The sequence below is a fragment of the Cherax quadricarinatus genome, chromosome 61 (genome assembly GCF_038502225.1).
Source record: "Cherax quadricarinatus isolate ZL_2023a chromosome 61, ASM3850222v1, whole genome shotgun sequence".
NCBI lineage: Eukaryota > Metazoa > Arthropoda > Malacostraca > Decapoda > Parastacidae > Cherax > Cherax quadricarinatus.
The window spans coordinates 2,240,023-2,267,637 of NC_091352.1; the positions used below are offsets into that span (position 1 = coordinate 2,240,023).

At 38.4% G+C, this 27,615-nt stretch overlaps 1 protein-coding gene across 1 annotated transcript in view; it reads left to right on the top strand.

Annotated features, from left to right (window-relative positions):
• Positions 1 to 501: 501 nt before the first annotated feature.
• MRG15 (MORF-related gene 15) overlaps positions 502 to 27,615 on the top strand; it is a 66,527-nt gene continuing 39,413 nt past the window's right edge. The window contains exons 1-5 of the mRNA XM_053792138.2: positions 502 to 632; positions 2,015 to 2,172; positions 16,163 to 16,277; positions 20,921 to 21,016; positions 21,473 to 21,779. Of these exons, the coding sequence (XP_053648113.2) occupies positions 2,073 to 2,172; positions 16,163 to 16,277; positions 20,921 to 21,016; positions 21,473 to 21,779 (618 nt within the window). The 5' untranslated portion in view covers positions 502 to 632; positions 2,015 to 2,072. The remainder of the gene's footprint in view (positions 633 to 2,014; positions 2,173 to 16,162; positions 16,278 to 20,920; positions 21,017 to 21,472; positions 21,780 to 27,615) is intronic.

Here is a 27,615-nt window from a genome sequence, read left to right on the forward strand (position 1 = left end):
GGTGTGGGTCACATCCTGGGTGTTAATGGACTGGTGTGGGTCACATCCTGGGTGTTAGTGGACTGGTGTGGGTCACATCCTGGGACAAAACTGACCTAATTTGCGGGAAATGCTCAGCATAACAAGCGGCTGTATACCTTGTACATGTACATGTAGTAATTAAAAATATTATTATTAAACAAAACAAAAGAAATTTTATTTCTGTATGCAATAATACAAAATAAAGTTCACACTTAATAAAATATTTTTAAAATAATAATTATTACTGAAACGCCATAATGCCCACAATGGTGATGCCGACCTCTGGAGGAACTAGACATTATGTTGGTTGATAAAGGAACATAATCTATATAACCTCGGTTTCTGCATTCTTTGTGGGAAGTGTAAGTTTTGGAATTCATTCATTCATTAGAGGTTTGCCGGTACTTCTGGCCCGGGTCTTCTCCATATGGTGACCCGGCTAAATAAGTTTTGGAAGACAAAGCGGGAGTTATATATTGATTTTAGTAGGTGCAGCAGGTGAGGACCAATCAGAGGACAGTAGTGAAGCTCCTGGCCAATCACAGCCAGCGTAAACAAAGAAGAATCGATAATTAAGACCTGACTGGCCGGTCCTCCATAATTACAGATAAGTGAGTAAATAAGCTTATTTAGGTACAGGTATATATAAGTACAATTATCTTATATTGTGTAAATTATCTAGGATAACCCAATAAGAGTCAAAGTGACTTATTTCTACTGTGGTCCTTGTAAATAAGTAACAAATTAAGAAAGCAAGTAAGTTATTTAGGCACAGTTACACATAAGTCCAACTATCATAAATAGTGTAAATCACCTAGGATAACCCCAGAAAGGTCAAAATGATTTATTTCCACTGGTATCCTTGACCTCGGGTCACGAGATTGTCCTCTCTTCTGACCGGTGTTATAACAACACTCTCTACGATTACAGTATTTCCTCTCATTTTATATTATCTTAGTCTATTTAAGGACATTTACACCTTTTTTGGACAATTACAAGTGTCTCACATATCAGCATGTGTTAATTACCTAAAATAACCCCAAAAAGAGTCAAATAAAAAAAATTAATTTGCGTAACTATTGTCAAAATTTGAGACACCTTTACTGTGTAATTTTTATAACTATAATTTCAACTTTCCAGTATGAAAGGTGGGAATTAAACCCCCATAAAACAGAAAAATTAAAAACACATCCACTACCGCCCACAGGATGGGTATGGGGTGCATAATAAACATATTAAACTAACTAACTAACAGCAGGCTGACGACCGGCTCAGCGCAAGAGCCGTAAATAAAAAATTTGGAATCTTCCAGGAATACCGAATTTATTTTTGGTGTCTTGGTTAATATCCTGCCGGATAATATGGTAGTAAAAAATGGTGTCTTATAATTTTAGTGTTTATGTCACCTGGTGCCAAGGGCGAGACGTGTTCTCTGTATCAAGGGGAATAAATAACTTTTATTTTTGTTGCAGGGTTATCCTAGATAATTTACACTATGTATGATAATTATACTTATGTGTACCTGTATCTTAAAAAACTTGATTACTTACTTACCCACTTACTTACCCACTAACCCACTTACTTATCCACATACTTACCCACTTACTTACCCACTAACCCACTTACTTATCCACGTACTTACGCACTTACCCACTTATTTACTTACCCACTTACCAACTTACTTACCCACTTACCAACTTACCCACTTATTTACTTACCCATTTACCAACTTACTTACCCACTTACCAACTTACTTACCCACTTATTTACTTACCCACTTACCATTTTATTTACTTACCCACTTATTTACCTACTTACTTACCCACTTACTTAATTATCCATTTACTTACCCACTTACACATTTACTTAATTACTTACCCACTTACTCACCCACTTACACACTCACATCAACTCCCTGGTGGATTTTAAGTATAAATCCGGATTCATTAAATACGAGTCAGTTACAAGAACGATGTTGATGGTTTACCATCAGAGTGGCGGCGGCGGCGGCGGCGGATGGATCACCACAACCTTCCACTAATATCCACTAAATGAGAGACTCCAGAGAGGAGAAGAGCTCCACCATGCCAGAAACTCCACCAGTGGCACCAGCGGTGGAGAAGACGCCGTGTAAAACAAAATTCAGCGAGTGTGAGTTAAAGAGTAGTGGTGGAGACTGTGTGTTTAGTTCTTGTTACTGGGAACTAGTTCCTCTCTGGGAATTTCTGCCGTTATTCTAGGTTAAATTCTGGATAATTTGATAATGGAGAGCTAATGTAGGAGATTTAAGTTGTGTATCAGAGATGTTATATGAAATACTGTGAGTGTTATGTAATCCTGGGATTTATAACTATAATGTAATCCTTTATTGACAATGTTTCTCCCATACACTTTTTTTTTTTCAGTTGTAGAGAAACTTTGTTAATCATATTTACAGAGTACTGAGGTGCAGAGTGAAGCTTCAACCCGTAGGGGCTTTTAAAATGCTGACACAGACGTATGATTGAGCGAGGGTTGTATTTGAGAAGAACCTGTCTAGCATGGGCCAGTGGTCTTAATGAAGTGCTATATTTTATGTGGGATACCAGTCTAGAAGGTTCCTGGCGAGAGGCTTATGTCTTTGTTCAAATTCTAAACTCAAATTCAAAAATTTATTTCTTTGCCTAACATACAATGTGTAGTTTACATGTAGCATACAATGTATAGTTTACATGTAGCATACAATGTATAGTTTACATGTAGCATACAATGTATAGTTTACATGTAGCATACAATGTATAGTTTACATGTAGCATACAATGTGTAGTTTACATGTAGCATACAATGTATAGTTTACATGTAGCATACAATGTGTAGTTTACATGTAGCGTACAATGTGTGGTTTACATGTAGCATACAATGTGTAGTTTACATGTAGCATGCAATGTGTAGTTTACATGTAGCATACAGTGTGTAGTTTACATGTAGCATACAGTGTGTAGTTTACATGTAGCATACAATGTATAGTTTACATGTAGCATACAATGTATAGTTTACATGTAGCATACAATGTGTAGTTTACATGTAGCATACAATGTGTAGTTTACATGTAGCATACAATGTGTAGTTTACATGTAGCATACAATGTATAGTTTACATGTAGCATACAATGTATAGTTTACATGTAGCATACAATGTGTAGTTTACATGTAGCATACAATGTATAGTTTACATGTAGCATACAGTGTATAGTTTACATGTAGCATACAGTGTATAGTTTACATGTAGCATACAGTGTATAGTTTACATGTAGCATACAATGTATAGTTTACATGTAGCATACAATGTATAGTTTACATGTAGCATACAATGTATAGTTTACATGTAGCATACAATGTGTAGTTTACATGAAGCATACAATGTATAGTTTACATGTCGCATACAGTGTATAGTTTACATGTAGCATACAATGTATAGTTTACATGTAGCATACAATGTGTAGTTTACATGTAGCATACAATGTATAGTTTACATGTAGCATACAGTGTATAGTTTACATGTAGCATACAGTGTATAGTTTACATGTAGCATACAATGTATAGTTTACATGTAGCATACAATGTGTAGTTTACATGTAGCATACAATGTATAGTTTACATGTAGCATACAGTGTATAGTTTACATGTAGCATACAGTGTATAGTTTACATGTAGCATACAATGTATAGTTTACATGTAGCATACAATGTATAGTTTACATGTAGCATACAATGTGTGGTTTACATGTAGCATACAGTGTATAGTTTACATGTAGCATACAGTATATAGTTTACATGTAGCATACAGTATATAGTTTACATGTAGCATACAGTGTATAGTTTACATGTAGCATACAGTGTATAGTTTACATGTAGCATACAGTGCATAGTTTACATGTAGCGTACAGTGCATAGTTTACATGTAGCGTACAGTGCATAGTTTACATGTAGCGTACAGTGCATAGTTTACATGTAGCGTACAGTGCATAGTTTACATGTAGCGTACAGTGCATAGTTTACATGTAGCGTACAGTGCATAGTTTACATGTAGCGTACAGTGCATAGTTTACATGTAGCGTACAGTGCATAGTTTACATGTAGCGTACAGTGCATAGTTTACATGTAGCGTACAGTGCATAGTTTACATGTAGCGTACAGTGCATAGTTTACATGTAGCGTACAGTGCATAGTTTACATGTAGCGTACAGTGCATAGTTTACATGTAGCGTACAGTGCATAGTTTACATGTAGCGTACAGTGCATAGTTTACATGTAGCGTACAGTGCATAGTTTACATGTAGCGTACAGTGCATAGTTTACATGTAGCGTACAGTGCATAGTTTACATGTAGCGTTACAGTGCATAGTTTACATGTAGCATTACAGTGCATAGTTTACATGTAGCATTACAGTGCATAGTTTACATGTAGCATTACAGTGCATAGTTTACATGTAGCGTACAGTGCATAGTTTACATGTAGCGTACAGTGCATAGTTTACATGTAGCGTACAGTGCATAGTTTACATGTAGCATACAGTGCATAGTTTACATGTAGCGTACAGTGCATAGTTTACATGTAGCGTACAGTGCATAGTTTACATGTAGCGTACAGTGCATAGTTTACATGTAGCGTACAGTGCATAGTTTACATGTAGCGTACAGTGCATAGTTTACATGTAGCGTACAGTGCATAGTTTACATGTAGCGTACAGTGCATAGTTTACATGTAGCGTACAGTGCATAGTTTACATGTAGCGTACAGTGCATAGTTTACATGTAGCGTACAGTGCATAGTTTACATGTAGCGTACAGTGCATAGTTTACATGTAGCGTACAGTGCATAGTTTACATGTAGCGTACAGTGCATAGTTTACATGTAGCGTAGAGTGCATAGTTTACATGTAGCGTAGAGTGCATAGTTTACATGTAGCGTAGAGTGCGTAGTTTACATGTAGCGTAGAGTGCGTAGTTTACATGTAGCGTAGAGTGCGTAGTTTACATGTAGCGTAGAGTGCGTAGTTTACATGTAGCGTAGAGTGCGTAGTTTACATGTAGCGTAGAGTGCGTAGTTTACATGTAGCGTAGAGTGCGTAGTTTACATGTAGCGTAGAGTGCGTAGTTTACATGTAGCGTAGAGTGCGTAGTTTACATGTAGCGTAGAGTGCGTAGTTTACATGTAGCGTAGAGTGCGTAGTTTACATGTAGCGTAGAGTGCGTAGTTTACATGTAGCGTAGAGTGCGTAGTTTACATGTAGCGTAGAGTGCGTAGTTTACATGTAGCGTAGAGTGCGTAGTTTACATGTAGCGTAGAGTGCGTAGTTTACATGTAGCGTAGAGTGCGTAGTTTACATGTAGCGTAGAGTGCGTAGTTTACATGTAGCGTAGAGTGCGTAGTTTACATGTAGCGTAGAGTGCGTAGTTTACATGTAGCGTAGAGTGCGTAGTTTACATGTAGCGTAGAGTGCGTAGTTTACATGTAGCGTAGAGTGCGTAGTTTACATGTAGCGTAGAGTGCGTAGTTTACATGTAGCGTAGAGTGCGTAGTTTACATGTAGCGTACAGTGCGTAGTTTACATGTAGCGTACAGTGTACAGTGGACCCCCACATACCGTTGGCATCACATAACGTTAAATCCGCATACCGATACATTTTATCGCTAAGATTTTGCCTCGCATACCGCTAAAAAACCCGCGCAACGCTATTCGTCCGAGACGCGTCTAATGTGCGACCTGAGCCAGCCTCACATGTTCCGCCGGTGGCATTGTTTACCAGCCAGCCTCCGTGGTAACATCCAAGCATACAATCGGGACATTTCGTATTATTACAGTGTTTTTGGTGATTTTATCTGCAAAATAAGTGACCATGGGCCCCAAGAAAGCTTCTAGTGCCAACCCTACAGGAATAAGGGTGAGAATTACTATAGAGATGAAGAAAGAGATCATTGCTAAGTATGAAAGTGGAGTGCGTGTCTCCGTGCTGGCCAGGTTGTATAGTAAACCCCAATCAACCATCGCTACTATTGTGTCCAACAAAACGGCAATCAAGGAAGCTGTTCTTGCCAAAGGTTCAACTGTGTTTTCGAAACAGAGATCGCAAGTGATGGAAGATGTTGAGAGACTCTTATTGGTATGGATAAATGAAAAACAGATAGCAGGAGATAGCGTCTCTCAAGTGATCATAAGTGAAAAGGCTAGGAAGTTGCATGAGGATTTAATTAAAAAAAATGCCTGCAACTAGTGATGATGTGAGTGAATTTAAGGCCAGCAAAGGTTGGTTTGAGAGATTTAAGAAGCGTAGTGGCATACATAGTGTGATAAGGCATGGTGAGGCTGCCAGTTCGGACCACAAAGCAGCTGAAAAATATGTGCAGGAATTCAAGGAGTACATAGACAGTGAAGGACTGAAACCTGAACAAGTGTTTAATTGTGATGAAACAGGCCTGTTTTGGAAGAAAATGCCAAGCAGGACGTACATTACTCAGGAGGAAAAGGCACTCCCAGGACATAAGCCTATGAAAGACAGGCTTACTCTGTTGATGTGTTCCAATGCTAGTGGTGATTGCAAAGTGAAGCCTTTATTAGTGTATCACTCAGAAACTCCCAGAGCATTCAGGCAAAAGAATATCCTCAACGCTAATTTGTGTGTGCTGTGGAGGGCAAACAGTAAGGCATGGGTCACTAGGGACTTTTTCTATGACTGGTTACACCAAGCATTTGCCCCCAATGTGAAAGGTTACCTAACTGAAAAGAAATTAGACCTTAAGTGCCTCCTGGTGTTAGACAATGCCCCTGGTCATCCTACAGATGTGGCAGAGCGACTTTATGGGGACATGAGCTTCATTAAGGTGAAGTTTTTGCCTCCTAATACCACTCCTCTCCTGCAGCCCATGGACCAGCAGGTTATTGCAAACTTCAAAAAACTGTACACAAAAGCTCTGTTTGAAAGGTGCTTTGTAGTGACCTCAGAAACTCAATTGACTCTAAGAGAGTTTTGGAGAGATCACTTTAATATCCTCAATTGTGTAAACCTTATAGGTAAGGCTTGGGAGGGAGTGAATAAGAGGACCTTGAACTCTACTTGGAAGAAACTGTGGCCAGAATGTGTAGACCAAAGGGATTTTGAAGGGTTTGAGGCTAACCCTGGGAATCCTATGCCAGTTGAGGAATCCATTGTGGCATTGGGAAAGTCCTTGGGGTTGGAGGTTAGTGGGGATGATGTGGAAGAGTTGGTGGAGGAGGACAATGAAGAACTAACCACTGATGAGCTGCTAGATCAACTTCAACAGCAAGAGGCCAGACCTGAGGAAACTGGTTCGGAGGAGGGGAGAGAGAAATTGAAGAAGTTGCCTACTTCAAAGATTAAGGAAATGTGTGGAATGTGGCTTAAAGTGCAAACCTTTTTTGATGACAATCACCCTAACACAGCTATTGCAAGCCGTGCTGGTGACTATTACACTGACACTGTTGTGAAACACTTTAGGAAAGTCATAAAGGAACGAGAGGTACAGGCCACTATGGACAGATATGTTGTGCGACAGAAGTCCATTGACTCTGAAGCTGGTCCTAGTGGCATTAAAAGAAGAAGTGAAGTAACCCCAGAAAAGGACTTGACACCTCAAGTCTTAATGGAAGGGGATTCCCCTTCTAAACACTAAGACTCTCTCCTCCTCCCATCCTATCAATCATCACCAGATCTTCAATAAAGGTAAGTGTCATGTAACTGTGCATGCCTTTTTCAGTTTGTGTGTATTAAAATTAATATTTCATGTGGTAAAATTTTTTTTTTTCATACTTTGGGGTGTCTTGCACGGATTAATTTGATTTCCATTATTTCTTATGGGGAAAATTCATTCGCATAACGATAATTTCGCATAACAATGAGCTCTCAGGAACGGATTAATATCGTTATGCGGGGGTCCACTGTATAGTTTACATGTAGCATACAGTGTATAGTTTACATGTAGCATACAGTGCATAGTTTACATGTAGCATACAGTGCATAGTTTACATGTAGTGTACAGTGCATAGTTTACATGTAGCGTACAGTGCATAGTTTACATGTAGCATACAGTGCATAGTTTACATGTAGCGTACAGTGCATAGTTTACATGTAGCGTACAGTGCATAGTTTACATGTAGCGTACAGTGCATAGTTTACATGTAGCGTACAGTGCATAGTTTACATGTAGCATACTGTGTATAGTTTACATGTAGCATACAGTGTATAGTTTACATGTAGCATACAGTGTATAGTTTACATGTAGCATACAGTGTATAGTGTAGACAGCCTGTACTGTCTGCACAGACAGCCCATGCTGTCTGCCAGCTTAGTTCATATTTCGCGCCACTCAGGTGCTGCCCTCTCTAGCCAGGCCTCTCGGTAGGCACGCCAGCCTGCCTGCCCATGCCTCCGCCTCACTCACACAGCGGCCTAGCAGCAACACACAAGGCCTCCCAGCTCTCTCTCGTGGCATGGCCCTGCCCGGGCCATGGGCACAACACAAGCCTGTGTACCCACCACGACATTAACAATAAACGAAGAAGCCTCCGAAGACGTATCATTAACCACCCGCTTTCAGCACCTACCAAACAAACCCGTTATATTGGTACCAGCGGTGGTCGCAGCGTTGTGTTTACCCCGAGAGGAAGGAAGAGGGGTGAAGTCATCTTTACTTCATCATCCCATGCAAGAAGCATCTGTCTCTCAACAAGTTATCCTGATGTCGTGTCTGCACGTTTGAGCATCCAGACACAGGTACAAGCAGGATCCAGGCCGAAATTTGCCGAAATTCTCCAAGAATTGTAAGTGGCGTCACAGTGACCCCACGCTACAGCATCCCACGCTACAGTGTCCCATGCTGTTTCTCAAGTCACGTGTTCAGCGTCACTTGTATGTTGCTGTTGTTATTCAGCTCAGCACAGCTGTTTCAGCAAGCCAGAGGTGAGTTTTTTGATGATTTCTGCGTCCAGTGTGAGTTCTCTACATATTTGTGGGTGGGGGAGGAGAGGAGAGGAAGTGGCTGTTCCTCACCTTGCCCATGCTCACCCTACTCACGCTCATCCGTCTACCATACACCACTCACCACTGCCCACTCCCTCTGCTGTGTTTTCTGCTGTTTTCCATGTGAATTGATTGCCAGAGCTGTGTATCCGAGTGCCCGAGGCCACTCGAAGCTACGTGGACCAGCATGCCACGTAGATCATGATGCCACGTGGATCGCGACGCCACGTGGGTGTGGGCGATGTCACGTGGATCTACCAGCCACGTGAGTTACCAGATGTCCCAAGGCCTCATGCTGTGGTCTGCTGCCCGCATCACATCGACGTCACCCACGATGCTGCCCGACTTCATGACGTCACGATGTTTGCTGACGTCACCTCACGATGTCTGCCTGACGTCACCTCGAGATGTCTGCTGACGTCACAGTGCTGCTGACGTCACCTCGCGACATCACGCCTGACATCACATGATGTCACCATCGAGTGTTCAGTAATTATTAAAATATCGTCGAGAAGATTGAGAGAAGATATATGTCGTGTATTAATTCCTCTCAGTCAGTGTTCTCACATTTTCGTATGTCTTAGTCAGTTTATGCACAGAAAAGCATCATTTGCTAGTTTAAGCCATGTTGTACCGCGGTGTGTGTAAAGTTTCCGTGTGTCTAGTGAGGTCTGAGCCAGACCTGAGTAGCACCACTGTGTTGAGTCACCCGTGTGACCAGTGTGTTTGACAGCTGATTACTCAGCCCTGAGCATATGAGCCCTCTTGTACAGAAAGCTTTTATGCTCCTCGCTCGTGATGTTCTGCAGAATCGTACCTGCTACGATTCCCATCGAGATTTGTTTCACTTCACCTCCAGACCGTCAGAGTGCAGTTATATGTAGAGAAACAAGTCTGAGGACGCTTAGACTAACCTCTGCTATAACTCCAACTGCCGAATGATACTCGCCAAGCCGCAGTTAGCCCTGTCGGCAGGTGCTGTGTCAGCCTCGTGTCACAAGCTTCAGTGAGCAGCCTGCACAAAGATGTCACTTTGACTGCTAGCTCTCTCACTGCAGCCTAGTGTATGATGTTATGACTCCCAGATGTTTCGCCCAGTCGTCTCTGCCACGACTCGCTCCACAACTTGCTCCATGCTCGCCGGCAGTGACAGCCCAGCGACAGTACCAGTCGAGAAGTGTCCTCCTGAGTCGCTTGCCAGAAGTCCTGCCCAATTGCCGAGTTTTGTCGACGCCTCGCTCGAGGGCACCAGCATGTCGTGCCCCAGGTTGAGTGAAAACCTGCAGCGACTCCTACGATGTCTGCTTCACCGTTCCAGAGGAGACCGTACCCTGTTACGTCACAGCTCAGCCGCAGCGATGTCTCCCGTGTTGTAGCATCTGTCCAGACGCAGGAAGGCGTGCAGTGATGCCCTTCGACGCACACTGCCTTTGACCACGATGTTTAGCACACCCCACATGTTTTTTTTCTTCCCTCCCTGTAGGAAGTTTTTTTTTCCATGTCCATATGTATATACATGTTTTTATTTTGTGTTCTGTGCCCTGTTCCTACGAGAGAGAGACCGAGTTTCTTTTACCACCAGTATTGTCGCGTCGGGACAACGCGCGGTAGGTGGCCGAGCGTATGTAGACAGCCTGTACTGTCTGCACAGACAGCCCATGCTGTCTGCCAGCTTAGTTCATATTTCGCGCCACTCAGGTGCTGCCCTCTCTAGCCAGGCCTCTCGGTAGGCACGCCAGCCTGCTGGCCCATGCCTCCGCCTCACTCACACAGCGGCCTAGCAGCAACACACAAGGCCTCCCAGCTCTCTCTCGTGGCATGGCCTTGCCCGGGCCATGGGCACAACACAAGCCTGTGTACCCACCACGACTTAATAATAAAGTAAGAAGCCTCCGAAGACGTATCATTAACCACCCGCTTGCAGCACCTACCAAACAAACCCGTTATAATAGTTTACATGTAGCATACAGTGTATAGTTTACATGTAGCATACAGTGTATAGTTTACATGTAGCATACAGTGTATAGTTTACATGTAGCATACAGTGTATAGTTTACATGTAGCATACAGTGTATAGTTTACATGTAGCATACAGTGTATAGTTTACATGTAGCATACAGTGTATAGTTTACATGTAGCATACAATGTATAGTTTACATGTAGCATACAGTGTATAGTTTACATGTAGCATACAGTGTATAGTTTACATGTAGCATACAGTGTGTAGTTTACATGTATCATACAGTGTGTAGTTTACATGTAGCATACAGTGTATAGTTTACATGTAGCATACAGTGTATAGTTTACATGTAGCATACAGTGTGTAGTTTACATGTAGCATACAATGTGTGGTTTACATGTAGCATACAATGTATAGTTTACATGTAGCATACAGTGTGTAGTTTACATGTAGCATACAGTGTGTAGTTTACATGTAGCATACAATGTATAGTTTACATGTAGCATACAGTGTATAGTTTACATGTAGCATACAGTGTGTAGTTTACATGTAGCATACAGTGTGTAGTTTACATGTAGCATACAATGTGTGGTTTACATGTAGCATACAGTGTGTAGTTTACATGTAGCATACAATGTGTGGTTTACATGTAGCATACAGTGTGTAGTTTACATGTAGCATACAGTGTATAGTTTACATGTAGCATACAGTGTGTAGTTTACATGTAGCATACAGTGTATAGTTTACATGTAGCATACAGTGTATAGTTTACATGTAGCATACAGTGTGTAGTTTACATGTAGCATACAATGTGTGGTTTACATGTAGCATACAATGTATAGTTTACATGTAGCATACAGTGTGTAGTTTACATGTAGCATACAGTGTGTAGTTTACATGTAGCATACAATGTGTGGTTTACATGTAGCATACAATGTATAGTTTACATGTAGCATACAGTGTGTAGTTTACATGTAGCATACAGTGTGTAGTTTACATGTAGCATACAATGTATAGTTTACATGTAGCATACAGTGTATAGTTTACATGTAGCATACAGTGTGTAGTTTACATGTAGCATACAGTGTATAGTTTACATGTAGCATACAGTATGTAGTTTACATGTAGCATACAGTGTATAGTTTACATGTAGCATACAGTATGTAGTTTACATGTAGCATACAGTGTATAGTTTACATGTAGCATACAGTGTATAGTTTACATGTAGCATACAATGTATAGTTTACATGTAGCATACAGTGTATAGTTTACATGTAGCATACAGTGTATAGTTTACATGTAGCATACAGTGTATAGTTTACATGTAGCATACAGTGTGTAGTTTACATGTAGCATACAGTGTGTAGTTTACATGTAGCATACAGTGTATAGTTTACATGTAGCATACAGTGTATAGTTTACATGTAGCATACAGTATGTAGTTTACATGTAGCATACAGTGTATAGTTTACATGTAGCATACAGTATGTAGTTTACATGTAGCATACAGTGTATAGTTTACATGTAGCATACAGTGTATAGTTTACATGTAGCATACAATGTATAGTTTACATGTAGCATACAGTGTATAGTTTACATGTAGCATACAGTGTATAGTTTACATGTAGCATACAGTGTATAGTTTACATGTAGCATACAGTATGTAGTTTACATGTAGCATACAGTGTATAGTTTACATGTAGCATACAGTGTATAGTTTACATGTAGCATACAATGTATATTTTACATGTAGCATACAGTGTATAGTTTACATGTAGCATACAGTGTATAGTTTACATGTAGCATACAGTATGTAGTTTACATGTAGCATACAGTGTATAGTTTACATGTAGCATACAGTGTATAGTTTACATGTAGCATACAATGTATAGTTTACATGTAGCATACAGTGTATAGTTTACATGTAGCATACAGTGTATAGTTTACATGTAGCATACAGTGTATAGTTTACATGTAGCATACAGTGTGTAGTTTACATGTAGCATACAGTGTATAGTTTACATGTAGCATACAGTGTGTAGTTTACATGTAGCATACAATGTATAGTTTACATGTAGCATACAGTGTGTAGTTTACATGTAGCATACAATGTATAGTTTACATGTAGCATACAGTGTATAGTTTACATGTAGCATACAGTGTGTAGTTTACATGTAGCATACAGTGTATAGTTTACATGTAGCATACAGTGTATAGTTTACATGTAGCATACAGTGTGTAGTTTACATGTAGCATACAGTGTATAGTTTACATGTAGCATACAGTATGTAGTTTACATGTAGCATACAATGTGTGGTTTACATATAAAATATTGTTAAGCACAAAGAAAGTCACGAGCATGTATGAACATTTTGGATATTTATGTGCTGGTGATTCCCAAATCCTGCATTTTGAAGTATCTTTAGGGCAATAAGTCTTTCACTTTTTGTTTGATCAACTAGTTGCAGGAGTTGCTATGCGTAACAAGGACCCCAATGAGTCACTGACTTTTTTTTTTTGCCAGAGGGGGAGGGGGGTATTGACACTATGATAAATTGTTAGGTAAGACACATATGCAACAGTTAGGTATCTTTATTATGAAACATTTCGCCTACACAGTAGGCTTCATCAGTCGAGTACAGAAAAGTTGATAGAAGCAGAAGATACTTGAAGACGATGTAATCAGTCCATCACCCTTAAAGTTTTGAGGTGGTCAGTCCCTCAGTCTGGAGAAGAGCATTGTTCCATAGTATGAAACAATATGGAGATGAAGTGACAGGATGGAGCTTATATAGCGCCAAGAGGTGAGACGTAGGCCACTAGGAGAGGTAAGAACTCAGATGTTGAGCGGTCAGGTCCCTCTCAAATCCAGCCGCTCTCACTAGTGGAAGTTGTCGAAGTTGATTGCAGGTCTGTACCAAGATACCCTTGTGTTGCAGTGTCTGACAGATTGAACATTAAAATGGTATAAAATACCGACAGGTTGTTAGGTAAGACACATATGCAACAGTTAGGTATCTTTATTATGAAACGTTTCGCCTACACAGTAGGCTTCATCAGTCGAGTACAGAAAAGTTGATAGAAGCAGAAGATACTTGAAGACGATGTAATCAGTCCATCACCCTTAAAGTTTTGAGGGACTGAGGGACTGACCACCTCAAAACTTTAAGGGTGATGGACTGATTACATCGTCTTCAAGTATCTTCTGCTTCTATCAACTTTTCTGTACTCGACTGATGAAGCCTACTGTGTAGGCGAAACGTTTCATAATAAAGATACCTAACTGTTGCATATGTGTCTTACCTAACAACCTGTCGGTATTTTATACCATTTTAATGTTCACTATGATAAATTGTACCTATGTATACGTGTGCCTAAATAAACTTGCTTTCTTACTAAAGGAATTATTCAGGTGAATAACACCTGTTTCCCAACATAGCAACAGGATGAAGCACTGCAGTAGGCCTACTGGTCTATGCTAGACAGGCCCTCAAGTCCAACCCTGCTTAATCATACATTTGTAATCATTTTTTAAAGGTACTCAAGATTTAACCTTCAACACATGTAACCTGACTGTGCACCTCACTACACTCCCCATGTACTATATGCTCATCCAGGGTTCTCCATAACTTGAAAAAATTCACTGCCTAGGTGAAATATTGTCAGTAAAAGATTGCATTATATTTTATTTGTGTGTATCCAGTTACTCTGGTCGCCAATGTAACTTTCTCTCTAATTTGCTGGAACACTGTCTTCATAGTTAATAATATGTAAAAAAATCTAAAATAGTATAGGGCACTTGTATTGCTAACAAAGGCAGTAAACCCTCATGTCTGATTTATGCAATTGTCACATAGGTTACTGCTTTCATCATGGTAATCTGTGCCCTACAAAAAATCAAGAAATCATCAAATTATGCAGGATACAATAGTAAGATTCATTCTGGACCATGGCAAATTGTAAAATGTAGAATGTAGAATAAGCTTCAAAAATTGGAATTATTCAAAGCAGCAGATAGGCATAGCTCAGGCTGAATCTTGACTACATAATTGGAATGGTGGTTATCTTGCTGATGTTCCCAGGTTGTTAATTGATCAAGACACTTTAATATTTTCCTACTGACAAAGAGTTCTTTTATGTAATTTAGTTTAGAAAGACACGTAAGCAAACACTATAACATATTTATTAGAAAACGTTTCGGTCCCAGGACCGAAACATTTTCTAATAAATATGTTATAGTGTTTGCTTACGTGTCTTTCTAAACCAACTTGTCGGTATTTATTACCAAGGTTTATACCATGTAATTTAGTAAAGCTGTTGGCTATTACTTACCTAACACAACACATTTTGTTATAAACCTTGCTCATGTGTGTTTATAAACCACTAGCACACATAACTTAACCTTTACTTAAATTATACTGTTGGATAACTTATGATTATATGTTAACAAATTGCTGAACTTACTGTCTGGTTAACTCATTGTTGGTGATTTGACAAGTTAGTGTTGTCACCTAACATCCAAAATTGCTAACTGTACCTAAACTATCATGCCAAAATCAATATTGTACTAAGGAATATGAACATAGTATTGTAGGGCCCCTCTGTACATGGCCAGGCACCTATCCATCCCAAAGATTGGAATATTTGATGAAATCATAAGGCCATTAATATCATCAATGACCTATATGGTGTTAGCACTTTACATGAACATAATCACAACAATCCCTCAACCCCCTTTCACTGTCTGTTGCATATATGTATGTTATTGGTGACATTGTTGCTTGCATAAATCTACATTTTAAGCACAGTGCCCTCAAATATTCTGTGAGAGGTAAATTTTAGCCTAGGCATGTGGGAATGGGTCTGTGCAGTGAAAGTTAAAGGACAGATCTTAATAATCCTTGAAATGGGGATGGGTGCTTGATCAAAGGAATTGGAGATGATATCTTGGGGAAAAACAAGATTAACTCTCATTCCCAGGCACTGTTTGATCTTTGTGTTAAATGCCTCTCAGTGAGAATATAATAATAATAATAAACCTTAGTTTCACCTGTTTGCTTAAATTGTTTACTTACTGGCTACTTCATATATCATAAAATATTTTACTTTAAACAGATGTATTATACATTTGCAAGAAGTAACTTCTCTTTTGTATTTTGTTGCAGCTGAAAAAGTATTATGTTTCCATGGACCACTTATCTATGAAGCCAAGTGTCTCAAAGTCCAAGTGAAGGATAAACAGATCAAATACTTCATACATTATGCTGGTTGGAACAAAAAGTGCGTACATTTCTTCTTTGGGTTACTGATGATGTGCTTTTGTTGACTTCATAGAGCAGAATAGGGTATTGAAATTCTTTGCATATTTGTTTATCACTGTATAACAGTCTAATACTGTAGTGGAATTGATATAAATTTATGTAGATAAAAAATACAGTAAATGTCAAGTATAGCTAATGCAACCAACTTATCCCGAGTCCAATAAATATTCATACTCATGAACTTATTGTTTTAAGTACATATATTGTATTTCTACCTCCAGTAAAGGTAGTTATTATAATTAACCCTTTGACTGTTTCAGGCCCCTCTCTGAAACTGTCATTCTATGTCGCTCAATTTTTGAAAAAAAAAAAATTATTTTTTCTTATGAAATGATAGAGAATCTTTTCCCGATGGTAATGACACCAAAAGTTCGAAATTTGGTCGAAAACTCGTGGAATTACGCTCCCGCGAAGTTAGCGGTCTCGGCGACATATGCGTATCGGCGATTTCGCCGACTTTGAGCCCTATTTTCAGCCAATTCCATTGTTCCAGTTGACCAAACTCATAGCTATTTCTTTAGAACTCCATTTTATCTATCAGCTGAGTACAAGAAACCTCCCATTTACTAATTTGAAGTACCCAATATGGTGGTCAGAAATTGGCAATTTGGCCAATTTCACACAAACTAAAAAAGATGCCAATTTCAAAATAGGGTCCAGAATAAACAAGATAGACATTCGTGGCACTAAAATAACATATGCTCTATTCATTAGTCACATCTCTAGGCCCCTCTTATATTATTATTGCTTTCTATTTTGATTTTTTATTCATACAAAAAAAACACAAAATTTACTGTTATGCAGACGACTGCATTATTGTAAAAATGGTATAAATAATATCAGTGCACTAGTGAAAGAATATTAGACTCCCCAGTTGACGTGTATTGGACGTGTGGTGTGATTTATTTACTCTTGAACATTGGTAAAAATCGAACATTTCCGCTACTTTGAGGTCAGTTTCAAGGTAGTTTTCATTGTAAAAGTAATGAAAATCATCTCTATTTCTGTAATATGTTTTCCATTTTATCACCTAAGACCATGAAAACGCGAATACAACGATAAATACTATACGAAAATACACCTCAAAGTCGGCGTTTTATTCCAAAAAAAACGATCAGAGTTTTTTTTTTCTCATTACGCAATGTGTGCTGCAGGATTTTTTTTATGTGGTGCACACTGACCACACAGACCTATTCTCTCACATGTGGGCCTACCAGCTTTCTCCCGCTTGATTTGAAGCCGCTAGAATTATTGAGTATATATACGTCAGAAACATTGGCTCGTAAGACGTATTTATACGTCGAAAACAGTCAAAGGGTTAAAATTGTTGATTCTTTGCAGTTTTATATTACTATCTCTTCATATTATTATTGCTGTTTTAATAATATCTTACCTAGAATATTATTACGCTCACTAATCTTATCTTCAGATAACTTAATTACTTACTGTATGTTAAACTTAGCATTCCATTAAACTCAATTCAACTATACAGTGGAACTTGAATTTAACAGACTAATGGGAGAGAGAGGTGTGTAAATGCCAAATTAATGGACTAATAGGAAGGGAGGGGTGTCGGTCAATGGTGATTTTTCCATTAAAGAACAAAGAAGGCACTTTACAGTGACTGGAACAATACACAAATAATCCTCACATAGAAGAGAGAAACTTATGACAATGTTTTAGTCTGTTAACTCCATATGATTGCTTTACTTTGAATGCTACAGATTCTGTATTGACCAGACTTTTTCCATTAAATAAAAAATCAACTTGCCCAGTGGACTGCAACAGTAATAGAAAGTAAAATTTAAAGGACTTTACACAAATAACCCGTACATAAAAGAGAGAAGCTTACGACGACGTTTCAGCCCGACTTGGACCATTTACAAAGTCACACTGTGACTTTGTAAATGGTCCAAGTCAGGCCGAAACGTCGTCGCAAGCTTCTCTCTTTTATGTGCGGGTTATTTGTGTATCGTTCCAGTCACGGTATTGTGCTTTATTTTTTTTGTTATTTAAAGGACTTTATCTGTTCTTTTTGGGTGTTGTTCAACCACAGATTTTTGTCCATTAAATCTGAAACCAATTAGATTATGGCCCGTTAAATCAAGGTTTTGCTGTACAACTGTATAGTGACAAGTATGTAGCTTTAAGTTCTGTTTTTAGTCTCCCTAAAATGTTTTACATAACCAGGATCTTTCCAAAAATGTGTGATATAAAGTTCATTTAATTTTGTAACAATTATGTACATTGTGGAAATAAAATTGTTTTTGTTTTCATTTGGATAAAAGCTTAAGTATTATTGAAAAAGCTGTTCATAAATTATACAGTGGACCCCCGGTTTACGATATTATTTCATTCCAGAAGTATGTTCAGGTGCCAGTACTGACCGAATTTGTTCCCATAAGGAATATTGTGAATTAGATTAGTCCATTTCAGACCCCCAAACATACACATACAAACGTACTTACATAAATACACTTACATAATTGGTCGCATTGGGAGCTGATCGTAAACCGGGGGTCCACTGTATTAGGAAAAAATGGAATACCCTGCATGAACCTTTAATATGTGGATAAGATAGTCTAAAAACCAGCTGCAAATGGCTTCCATGGCTAATACCCTTCAAATTGGATTTGATTGCCTTTCATTTCCCAGGGCTATATGACCTACTAGGTTAGTACTTCCTGATATATGTACAGTGGAACCTCAAAAATCGAACGTATCGCATATCAAACATTTCGAAAATAGGACCATTTTTTTGGACAAACTGTGTCCCTATTATCGAACCTGCCCCTATTTTTGGACCGCCGGGTACGGGACCTGTCTGCCGCCCGCTCTGTCCGCGTCCCAGCACAGGCGCCGTGAGCAGTCTAGCTTTGTTTATGCTTGAGTGAACACTAACCTGCGCTCTCATTCACGCATTTTACGATTATTTCGTTGTGTTTAGTGCTTGTGGGACTGTGAAATAAGCTGCCATGGGCCCAAAGAAACTTGCTAGTGGTACCCCTGTGGTAAAGAAAGTGAGAAACACCATAGATGTGAAGAAGGATATAATACAGAAGTATGAGAGTGATGTGAGACTTGTTGAGCTTGCCGGGATGTATGGGAAAAACAAGTCGACCATTGGTTCTATCCTGTCAAAGAAAGAACAAATCAAGGAAGCTGATGTTGCAAAAGGTGTTAATATAGGGAGTGGATGAGGTGCCTTCTTCAAAGATTAAGGAGATTTGTGCCAAGTGGAATGATGTCCAAATGTTTGTGCAGAAGTACCACCCTGAGCAAGCTGAAACAAGCCATCTTTGCAACAAGTTCAGTGACAGAACCATGTCCCATTTTAGGGAAATGTTAAAGAGGCGCCAGAAACAGAGGACTGTGGACAGTTATTTTGTGAGACAGGGGTCCAGTGACTCTCAAGCTGGTCCTAGTGGCATTAAAAGACAGAGAAGGGAAGTAACCCCAGAGAGGGCTTTGCCTGAAGTCCTCATGGAGGGGGATTCTCCTTCCAAACACTAACCCCAACTCCCTCTCTCCTCCTCCCTATCTTCCAGATGCCATCACCAATCTTCAATAAAGGTAAGTAAAAATGTTATTTTATATGTATTACTATACATAATTAAAAACTATAGTATTTATTGTATGTGAAACTGTAATTAATCTCTATAAAATGTATTTTTTGTGTGAATATTTTTGGGTTTCTGGAACGGATTAATTGTATTTCCATTATTTCTTATGGGAAATATTGCTTCGAATTTCAGACTTTTCGAATTTAGAACTAGCTCCTGGAATGGATTAAGTTCGATTTTTGAGGTTCCACTGTAATAACAATTCAGAGCTAATTAAAATGGAAGCACATTGGTCATTTCACTCCAAAGTAGTCAAAGAAAATGTATTCAGTATCACTTATCAGATAAGGTCATAAAAGGATACGATAAAATAGATAAAAGAATATATCTTGGCACCTTAGCAGTAGAATAAACTGCCACTATTATAAACAAAAGTGGTTCCGAAGGTTATTAGAAATTTTTGGTCATATATAGTGGTTTATTACCTTGATGGAAATAAGTCACTTGGACTTTTTTTGGGGTTATCCTAGGTAAATTACACTAAGTATGATAATTGTACTTATGTGTACCTGTGCCTAAATAAACTTGCATACTGGCATGGGACTCAAGAGGACACAGCAAGCATTATAATGGGAAATTTAGAGAAGATTACTAATTATGACAGATAATAACTGCTCTACTTTTGTAACTTCACATAATTAACCACATAGTTTGTACAGTACAGTATTTTTCATGGGAGTGCCTTGATGTCATGAAGGGCTCTTCATCCAGGGTATTGAAACCACCCTCTAGCTCCTGTGAATCAAGCCTGATTATCTCCCATTTTGTTTGTGACACTTACAGTTTAGTGTTACAGTTTAGTGCCAGAGTGTGAGGATGGTAACATTTATGAAAGGATTCAGGGAAATGGAGGAGTATGGAACAGTTAATCTCTTAAGTGAAGAATATATTATATATATTGTTTATTAATAAATTTATTTGTGATATTTAAACATTTATCTTTCCTGTAACATAAATAAAAATTTTCTCTTGGTTTCAGCTGGGATGAGTGGGTTCCTGAGAGCCGTGTTCTAAAACTCAGTGATGCAAATCTCAATAGACAAAAGGACTTACAAAAAGCCCATGAAGCATCCCTGTAAGAAGATAATCTACATTTGGAGATCTTCATAACAGCATCCCTCATTTTGATCAAACTTTAGTTGATTTTTGCATATTTTCTTTAGCTCGCTGCAATTTCATATAATGTATATATGTACTTTTTTCTTGATGCCCCATTTACTGATATTTGTCCTATGTCTAAAGATAAATGAAATACTGTATATGAAAATTCCTTAACCTTTAAACTAAATTATATACTTTACACTTGTTCAAAAAAAAAATTAAGGTTAATTTACCTGAATATGAATTATTAGAGCCTCATATATACAGAGTTTGGGACTTGACATGCCAGTAATATAATAGGTACCTGCTATATATAGCTTGATGTACATGTAACATATGACCAGATAAAGTATATATAGCCTTAAATCATTAAATTACATGTATTCCCTGCAATTTTAACCCCCTTTTTTCTGTATTTTTTATCATGCAGAAAAAATAAGAAATCTAAGAAAGAAAAAAAGAAACTTCCCAAGGAAGTGGGTAAAGAGGGTGGGCCTGGTGGGGGCAGCAGCAGTGGTGGTGGTGGTGGTGGTGGTAGTGGTGGTGGTGGTGGTGGGTGTGGGAACACCAGTGGTGGTGGTGACGACTCCAGGTCCTCCACTCCCAGCACAGACCGCTCGAGCAGTGGGCCAGGCAAACGTTCGGCAGCTTCTACCCCAACAACACCTGCCTCAGTGAAAGGTGAAGAGTCGGAAAATAAGAAAAAGCGCTCCAAGTTGGATAGCACTGTTGACACTGTGAGTAAATGACAGTGGATTTTTTAAATAATTTTTGCAATGTTGATACTGTTGGTGATATATACTAGGTTTAATTCTTAAAATATGGTCATAAACTACCTGGAAGAGTCGTGTATCATTTCAAGAAATTTTCACCATTTATGTAGTATCGTACATATGTGTAGATAGGTATTACATGCAATGTATGCTAAGTGGCATATACTGTACATTAATGCTGTATTTATACATACACAATTTTTTATACAAGTTTTAAATAATGTTTCAACTCTCTCTCTGTTGAAAAAGACTTGAAAGTTGCTAACTAAATTAGAGTATCACTTTCACACATGTCACCATCTTGGTTACTTTTCTATTGGCTGTTAGTCTTAAATTTGTACCTAGTATTCAGACTTAAACTGCATGGCCTTTAAATTTGACACTGTTGAGGTCTCTATGCATGTCAGTTAACTGTATGACAGTGAGCAAATTATGTAGGACTTGTTCTCCCCAAGTTCTGTAGGTTGTAGCATTTTGGCTCTTCAAATAATACGAAACATACCAGTGCTTAAAGAAATTTAAACCAAAAAGTCAGCCTGGGTACATGCCTGTTAAATATTTGTTATAACAGATATGGTAAACTAAATATAGACAGTAACAATGATAAAAGATGTATGAAAACGAAGGGAAATATAAATCTGTACAAATAATGAATTTAGGAGGTGTTTTAATGCTGGTGAAGGGCTCTTTATCCAAGTCATTAGAAGTACTTTTTCTTACTTGCATCAGATCTGATTACCTCCCATTCTCCAGGCACTGTATAACCCTTTTGGGTTTAGTGCTTTCCCATGAATTTAATAATAATGATATGGATAAACCACCTGATAGAGATTGCAAGAAAGGAGGCTTCATCATGTGAAGCTAACAATGATGAAAGCTGTGTGAATGCAGTCAAGCAACATGTTTTTGTTTGTTTACCACTTGGCTGTCTCTCACCAAGGTAGGTGACCCAAAGAAAGAAACACACGTTCGCCAACATTCTTGTCCGAAGTGTGCAGACATCATGGATGAAATGACTGCGTAATCTGCAACATCCTCGTCCATCTTTAGAGTGCAGGCACTGTACATTCCAAAGTAAAGCAAGAGACAATGTAAGGCAAATCTGTATCATTACTAAACAGTTATGCAATTTCACTAGTAAAGAGCACAAAGTAGGATATAGGCAAATTAGAAAATAAGAGAACGATAAGGGCACGTCACAATGACTTGGAGGAAAAAAATATTTTTTCTAGTGAACCCAGTAGCCCCAAAAATGTACTTTGCTTCTCATAAATATAGTCTTTTAGAATTTCATAAAAGTCCTGTTTTTCACTAATATCAGTGTGTACTCTACCAACCTCACTTGAATAAGATACAAATTATTTTAAAATAAAAATTTGTAAAGTAGTACGTGTAAGATAATCATATGAATGCACAACAATTAACGATGTGGTACAAAAGCATTTAGCGAGCCCGTCATATTTGTTATTGGTTGTTTTTTAACTACCTGGTGGTGGGTGCTGCTCCTTACGATTTTTGCTTTGCAAACATTTATTCCTTGATTTAACCCTGTTGCAATGAGAACTAAAGGTGTACTGTGCACACTTGATGTCTATGGCCACAAAAAATACAAAAAAGTGATATTGAAACAAAACTAGTTTTAAAGAAGTTTGTTTATGTCAGTTAGCCGGTGGTAAATTGGTTTCGTTATATGTCATTTCACTTTAAGTTACAATTTCCAAGAAACTATCAATGATGCTAGGTGAGGACTTGCTGTATGGTAAAAGGATATAGTGAATAGATGCTACATGCAACACTTAAATTGATGTGTTCTACAGGAGGGCCCACTTATATGGTGGGTTAGGTTCCAGGCCACTGCCAGAAAGCAAAAAATGCTGTAAAGCAATTTTTTTCACTTTTAAATGCATATAAATACCTGATAACATGGTTTCCATTATCATATATTAAGTTAGCAATAGAACTAGGCACAAAAAAGTAAAAAAAGTAAAATGCATATACAGTACACTAAACACTTACCTTAAAATACAATGGAACCCCGAGTTTCGGCCGTAATCCATTCCAGGATCTAGGCCTAAAGTCGAAACGGCCTAAAGTTGAAGCAATATTTCCCATAAGAAATAATATAAATCCAATTAATCCATTCCACCCAAAAATATTCACAAAAAATTAATTTTTTGAAAGAAGAAGTACTACCTAGTTTTACATACAGAAAACAATGAGAAATAATATAAAGCACTAATTTTAATAAATAAATGAACATTTAAATCAATTTTACCTTTATTGAAGACTTGTTGATGTATGAGAGAGGCAGGAGAGTTTGGAGGCAGGACAAAATAGTCCTTCAATATGACACTAATATCAACTCTACTGCTTAGTTATCTAGCACAATTCATCTAATATGTCATAATAAACAATATTAATAACATAGAAACATGATATATACTCTAGAATGAATATACAGGTCTCCCTCAACATTCGCGAGGGTTAGGGGATCAAGAGCGTTGCGAATGTTGAAAAACCATGAATGTTTCCCAATATATTGTAGGGAAATATATTACAATACTGCTTCCTTAACTTGTTGAACCATGAATAATCATAAAATACATGAAAACGTCGTAAATTGTACTAAACATATACATGTTATGCTTTAATAACGTATGTTATTTAATAACATGTATGTTATTAAATACCACAGACTCCACCAATGCCTCCACCACTGCGAGTCCCTACTACCCTTCCTCTGAGCCCCGCAACTGGCAGCCAGCCCTCCCACCACTCAGTGGGGTGAGTGTTGTTTGTTCATTATTTGCTTTTAAACTACAGAATAAATATTGTAAACCCATTCATGACTGCATATTGGAATGGCTATTAGGAAAGGTATTAGACGGTGACATCATGTGTTTATTCTTGAACACAGCAAAGAATCGAACATTTCTGCTATTGCTAATAATAACAATAGTAATAATAATAATAATAATAATAATAATAATAATAATAATAATAATAAATACGATATAATTGAAGAAGGAAATTGTACAAAAATATGAGGGAGTGGTTGACACATCGCCAGTGTGACTTTGTTTATGCTGGAGTGAACATTAGTCTCCCTGCTCTTCCAAACACTTCACAATAATTAAGCGGTTGAGGCAGTGGTATTTAGTAACATATATGTTATAAATAATAATAGTACATGTTATTATTAATAACATGTATTATTATTAACATGTATGTATTTAATAACATATATGTTATAAATAATAATAGTGCATATTATTAATAACATGTATTATTATTAACATGTATGTTATTAAATACCATTGCCTCAATCACTGCCTCTACCACTCCAGTCACACTCAATCTACAAGCACCAAACACAACGAATTATTGTGAAATGTTTGAAAGAGCAGGGAGACTAATGCTCACTCCAGCATAAACAAAGTCACACTGACGATGTGTCAACCACTCCCTCGTATTTTTGTACAATTTCCTTCTTCAATTATGTCATATTTATTATTATTATTATTATTATTATTATTATTATTATTATTATTATTATTGTTATTATTATTATTATTATTATTAGCTGTAGCAGAAATGTTTAATTCTTTGCAGTGTTCAAGATCAAACACATGACGTCACCGTCTAATACCTGTCCGAATAGCCATTCCAATATGCAGTCATGAATGGGTTTACATTATTTATACTGTAGTTTAATAGCAAATAATGAACAAACAAAACACTCACCACACTGAGTGGTGGGAGGGCTGGCTGCCAGTTACGGGGGTCGGAGGGAGGGTAGTAGGGACTCGCAGGTGGCAGGAAACATAAATATGATTTGGCGGCTGGGAATTTGGTGGCTGGGAATTTGGCGGTTGGGAATTCGCGAATGTGTGAAGCCCGTGAAAGTTGAAAACGTGAATGTTGAGGGAGACCTGTATGTCACATGTTTCTCTCCCTCACTGATGAGTATTGCTGTGGTGTTTGTTGTTGGGTGTAAAGGGGCCGCTGAAAGATAAGCCTTACATAGTGGTGGTGATGGCGGCAGCAGAGATGGCGGTGTTGTAAGTTGCCCTATATAACTCCAACAACATCAGAGGAATCAGTTTCATGCTGTCCTTTTTCTATCGATTAATCGCTTAACTTGCTACACGTTATTGCTGGGTGGCGCTATAGCCTTTATCAACTTGTGCTGCTTTAGTATCATACATATTGTAGAATTGCTGAAGCAGGTACATTCTCCCCTCTCTCTCTTCCTCCTCCACTTTGGTACTTTGCTACAATTTCTTTCTTAAATTTTATCGTGTTTCTGACTTTCTTTACCAAAGTGCTGGCATTATGAAGTTTCTTTGGACCCATGGTGGCTTATTTCACAGTCACAATCAACAAACAAGCACTAAACACGATGAATTTATTGTGAAATGTGTGGATGAGTGCACAGGGTAATGTTCACTCAAGGATAAACAAAGCTAGATTGGCTCACGACACCTGCGTGGGCAGGCACGCAGGCGCGGGCAGGTGGACAGGTCTGGAACGCCAGCGATTGGAGGCAGTGGAGATGTCCTGTCTAAGAGCAATGCGTGGTGTAAATATTATGCAGAAAATTCGGAGTGTGGAAATTAGGAGAAGGTGTGAAGTTAATAAAAGTACATGTATTAGTCAGAGGGCTGAAGAGGGGTTGTTGAGGTGGTTTGGTCATTTAGAGAGAATGGATCAAAGAATGACATGGAGAGCATATAAATCTGTAGGGGAAGGAAGGCGGGGTAGGGGTCGTCCTCGAAAAGGTTGGAGGGAGGGAGTAAAGGAGGTTTTGTGGGTGAGGGGCTTGGACCTCCAGCGTGAGTTTTTTAGATAGTGAATGGAGACGAATGGTATTTTTGACCTGACGAGCTGTTGGAGTGTGAGCAGGGTAATATTTAGTGAATGGATTCAGGGAAACTGGTTATTTTTATATAGTCGGACTTGAGTCCTGGAAATGGGAAGTACAATGCCTGCACTTTAAAGGAGGGGTTTGGGATATTGGCAGTTTGGAGGGATATGTTGTGTATCTTTATACGTATATGCTTCTAAACTGTTGTGTTCTGAGCACCTCTGCAAAAAAAGTGATTGTGTAAGTGACGTGAAAGTGTTGAATGATGATGAAAGTATTTTCTTTTTGGGGATTTTCTTCCTTTTTGGGTCACCCTGCCTTGGTGGGAGACAGCCGACTTGTTAAAAAAAAAAATGTAGCATGTTTCTTATATAATTTTGAAAAAATGCCAAAGATGGATTAACATGGTATAAACCTTGGTAATAAATACCGACAAGTTGGTTTAGAAAGACACGTAAGCAAACACTATAACATATTTATTAGAAAACGTTTCAGTCCTGGGACCTTGATCACTTCTAACATACAGAGGTAGAAAGACATTGTATATATAGGCGGAGAGTGAGATGTGACGCACGTGACCTGAGGAATGTCATAAGAACATAAGAATGGAGGAACACTGTAGAAGGCCTACTAGCCCATGCGAGGCAGGTCCTTATCAAAACAACCTCTGCCTATGAGGACGGGTAGACGATGAAATCATGTGACTCCTGTGTTGTTGGGTTGGTGCTGCTTAAGTATCATGTATGCCAATGTTTTGGAATTACAAAATTTCAAAAACATTGGCATACATGATACTTAAGCAGCACCAACCCAACAACACAGGAGTCACATGATTTCATCGTCTACCCGTCCTCATAGGCAGAGGTTGTTTTGATAAGAACCTGCCTCGCATGGGCTAGTAGGCCTTCTACAGTGTTCCTCCATTCTTATGTT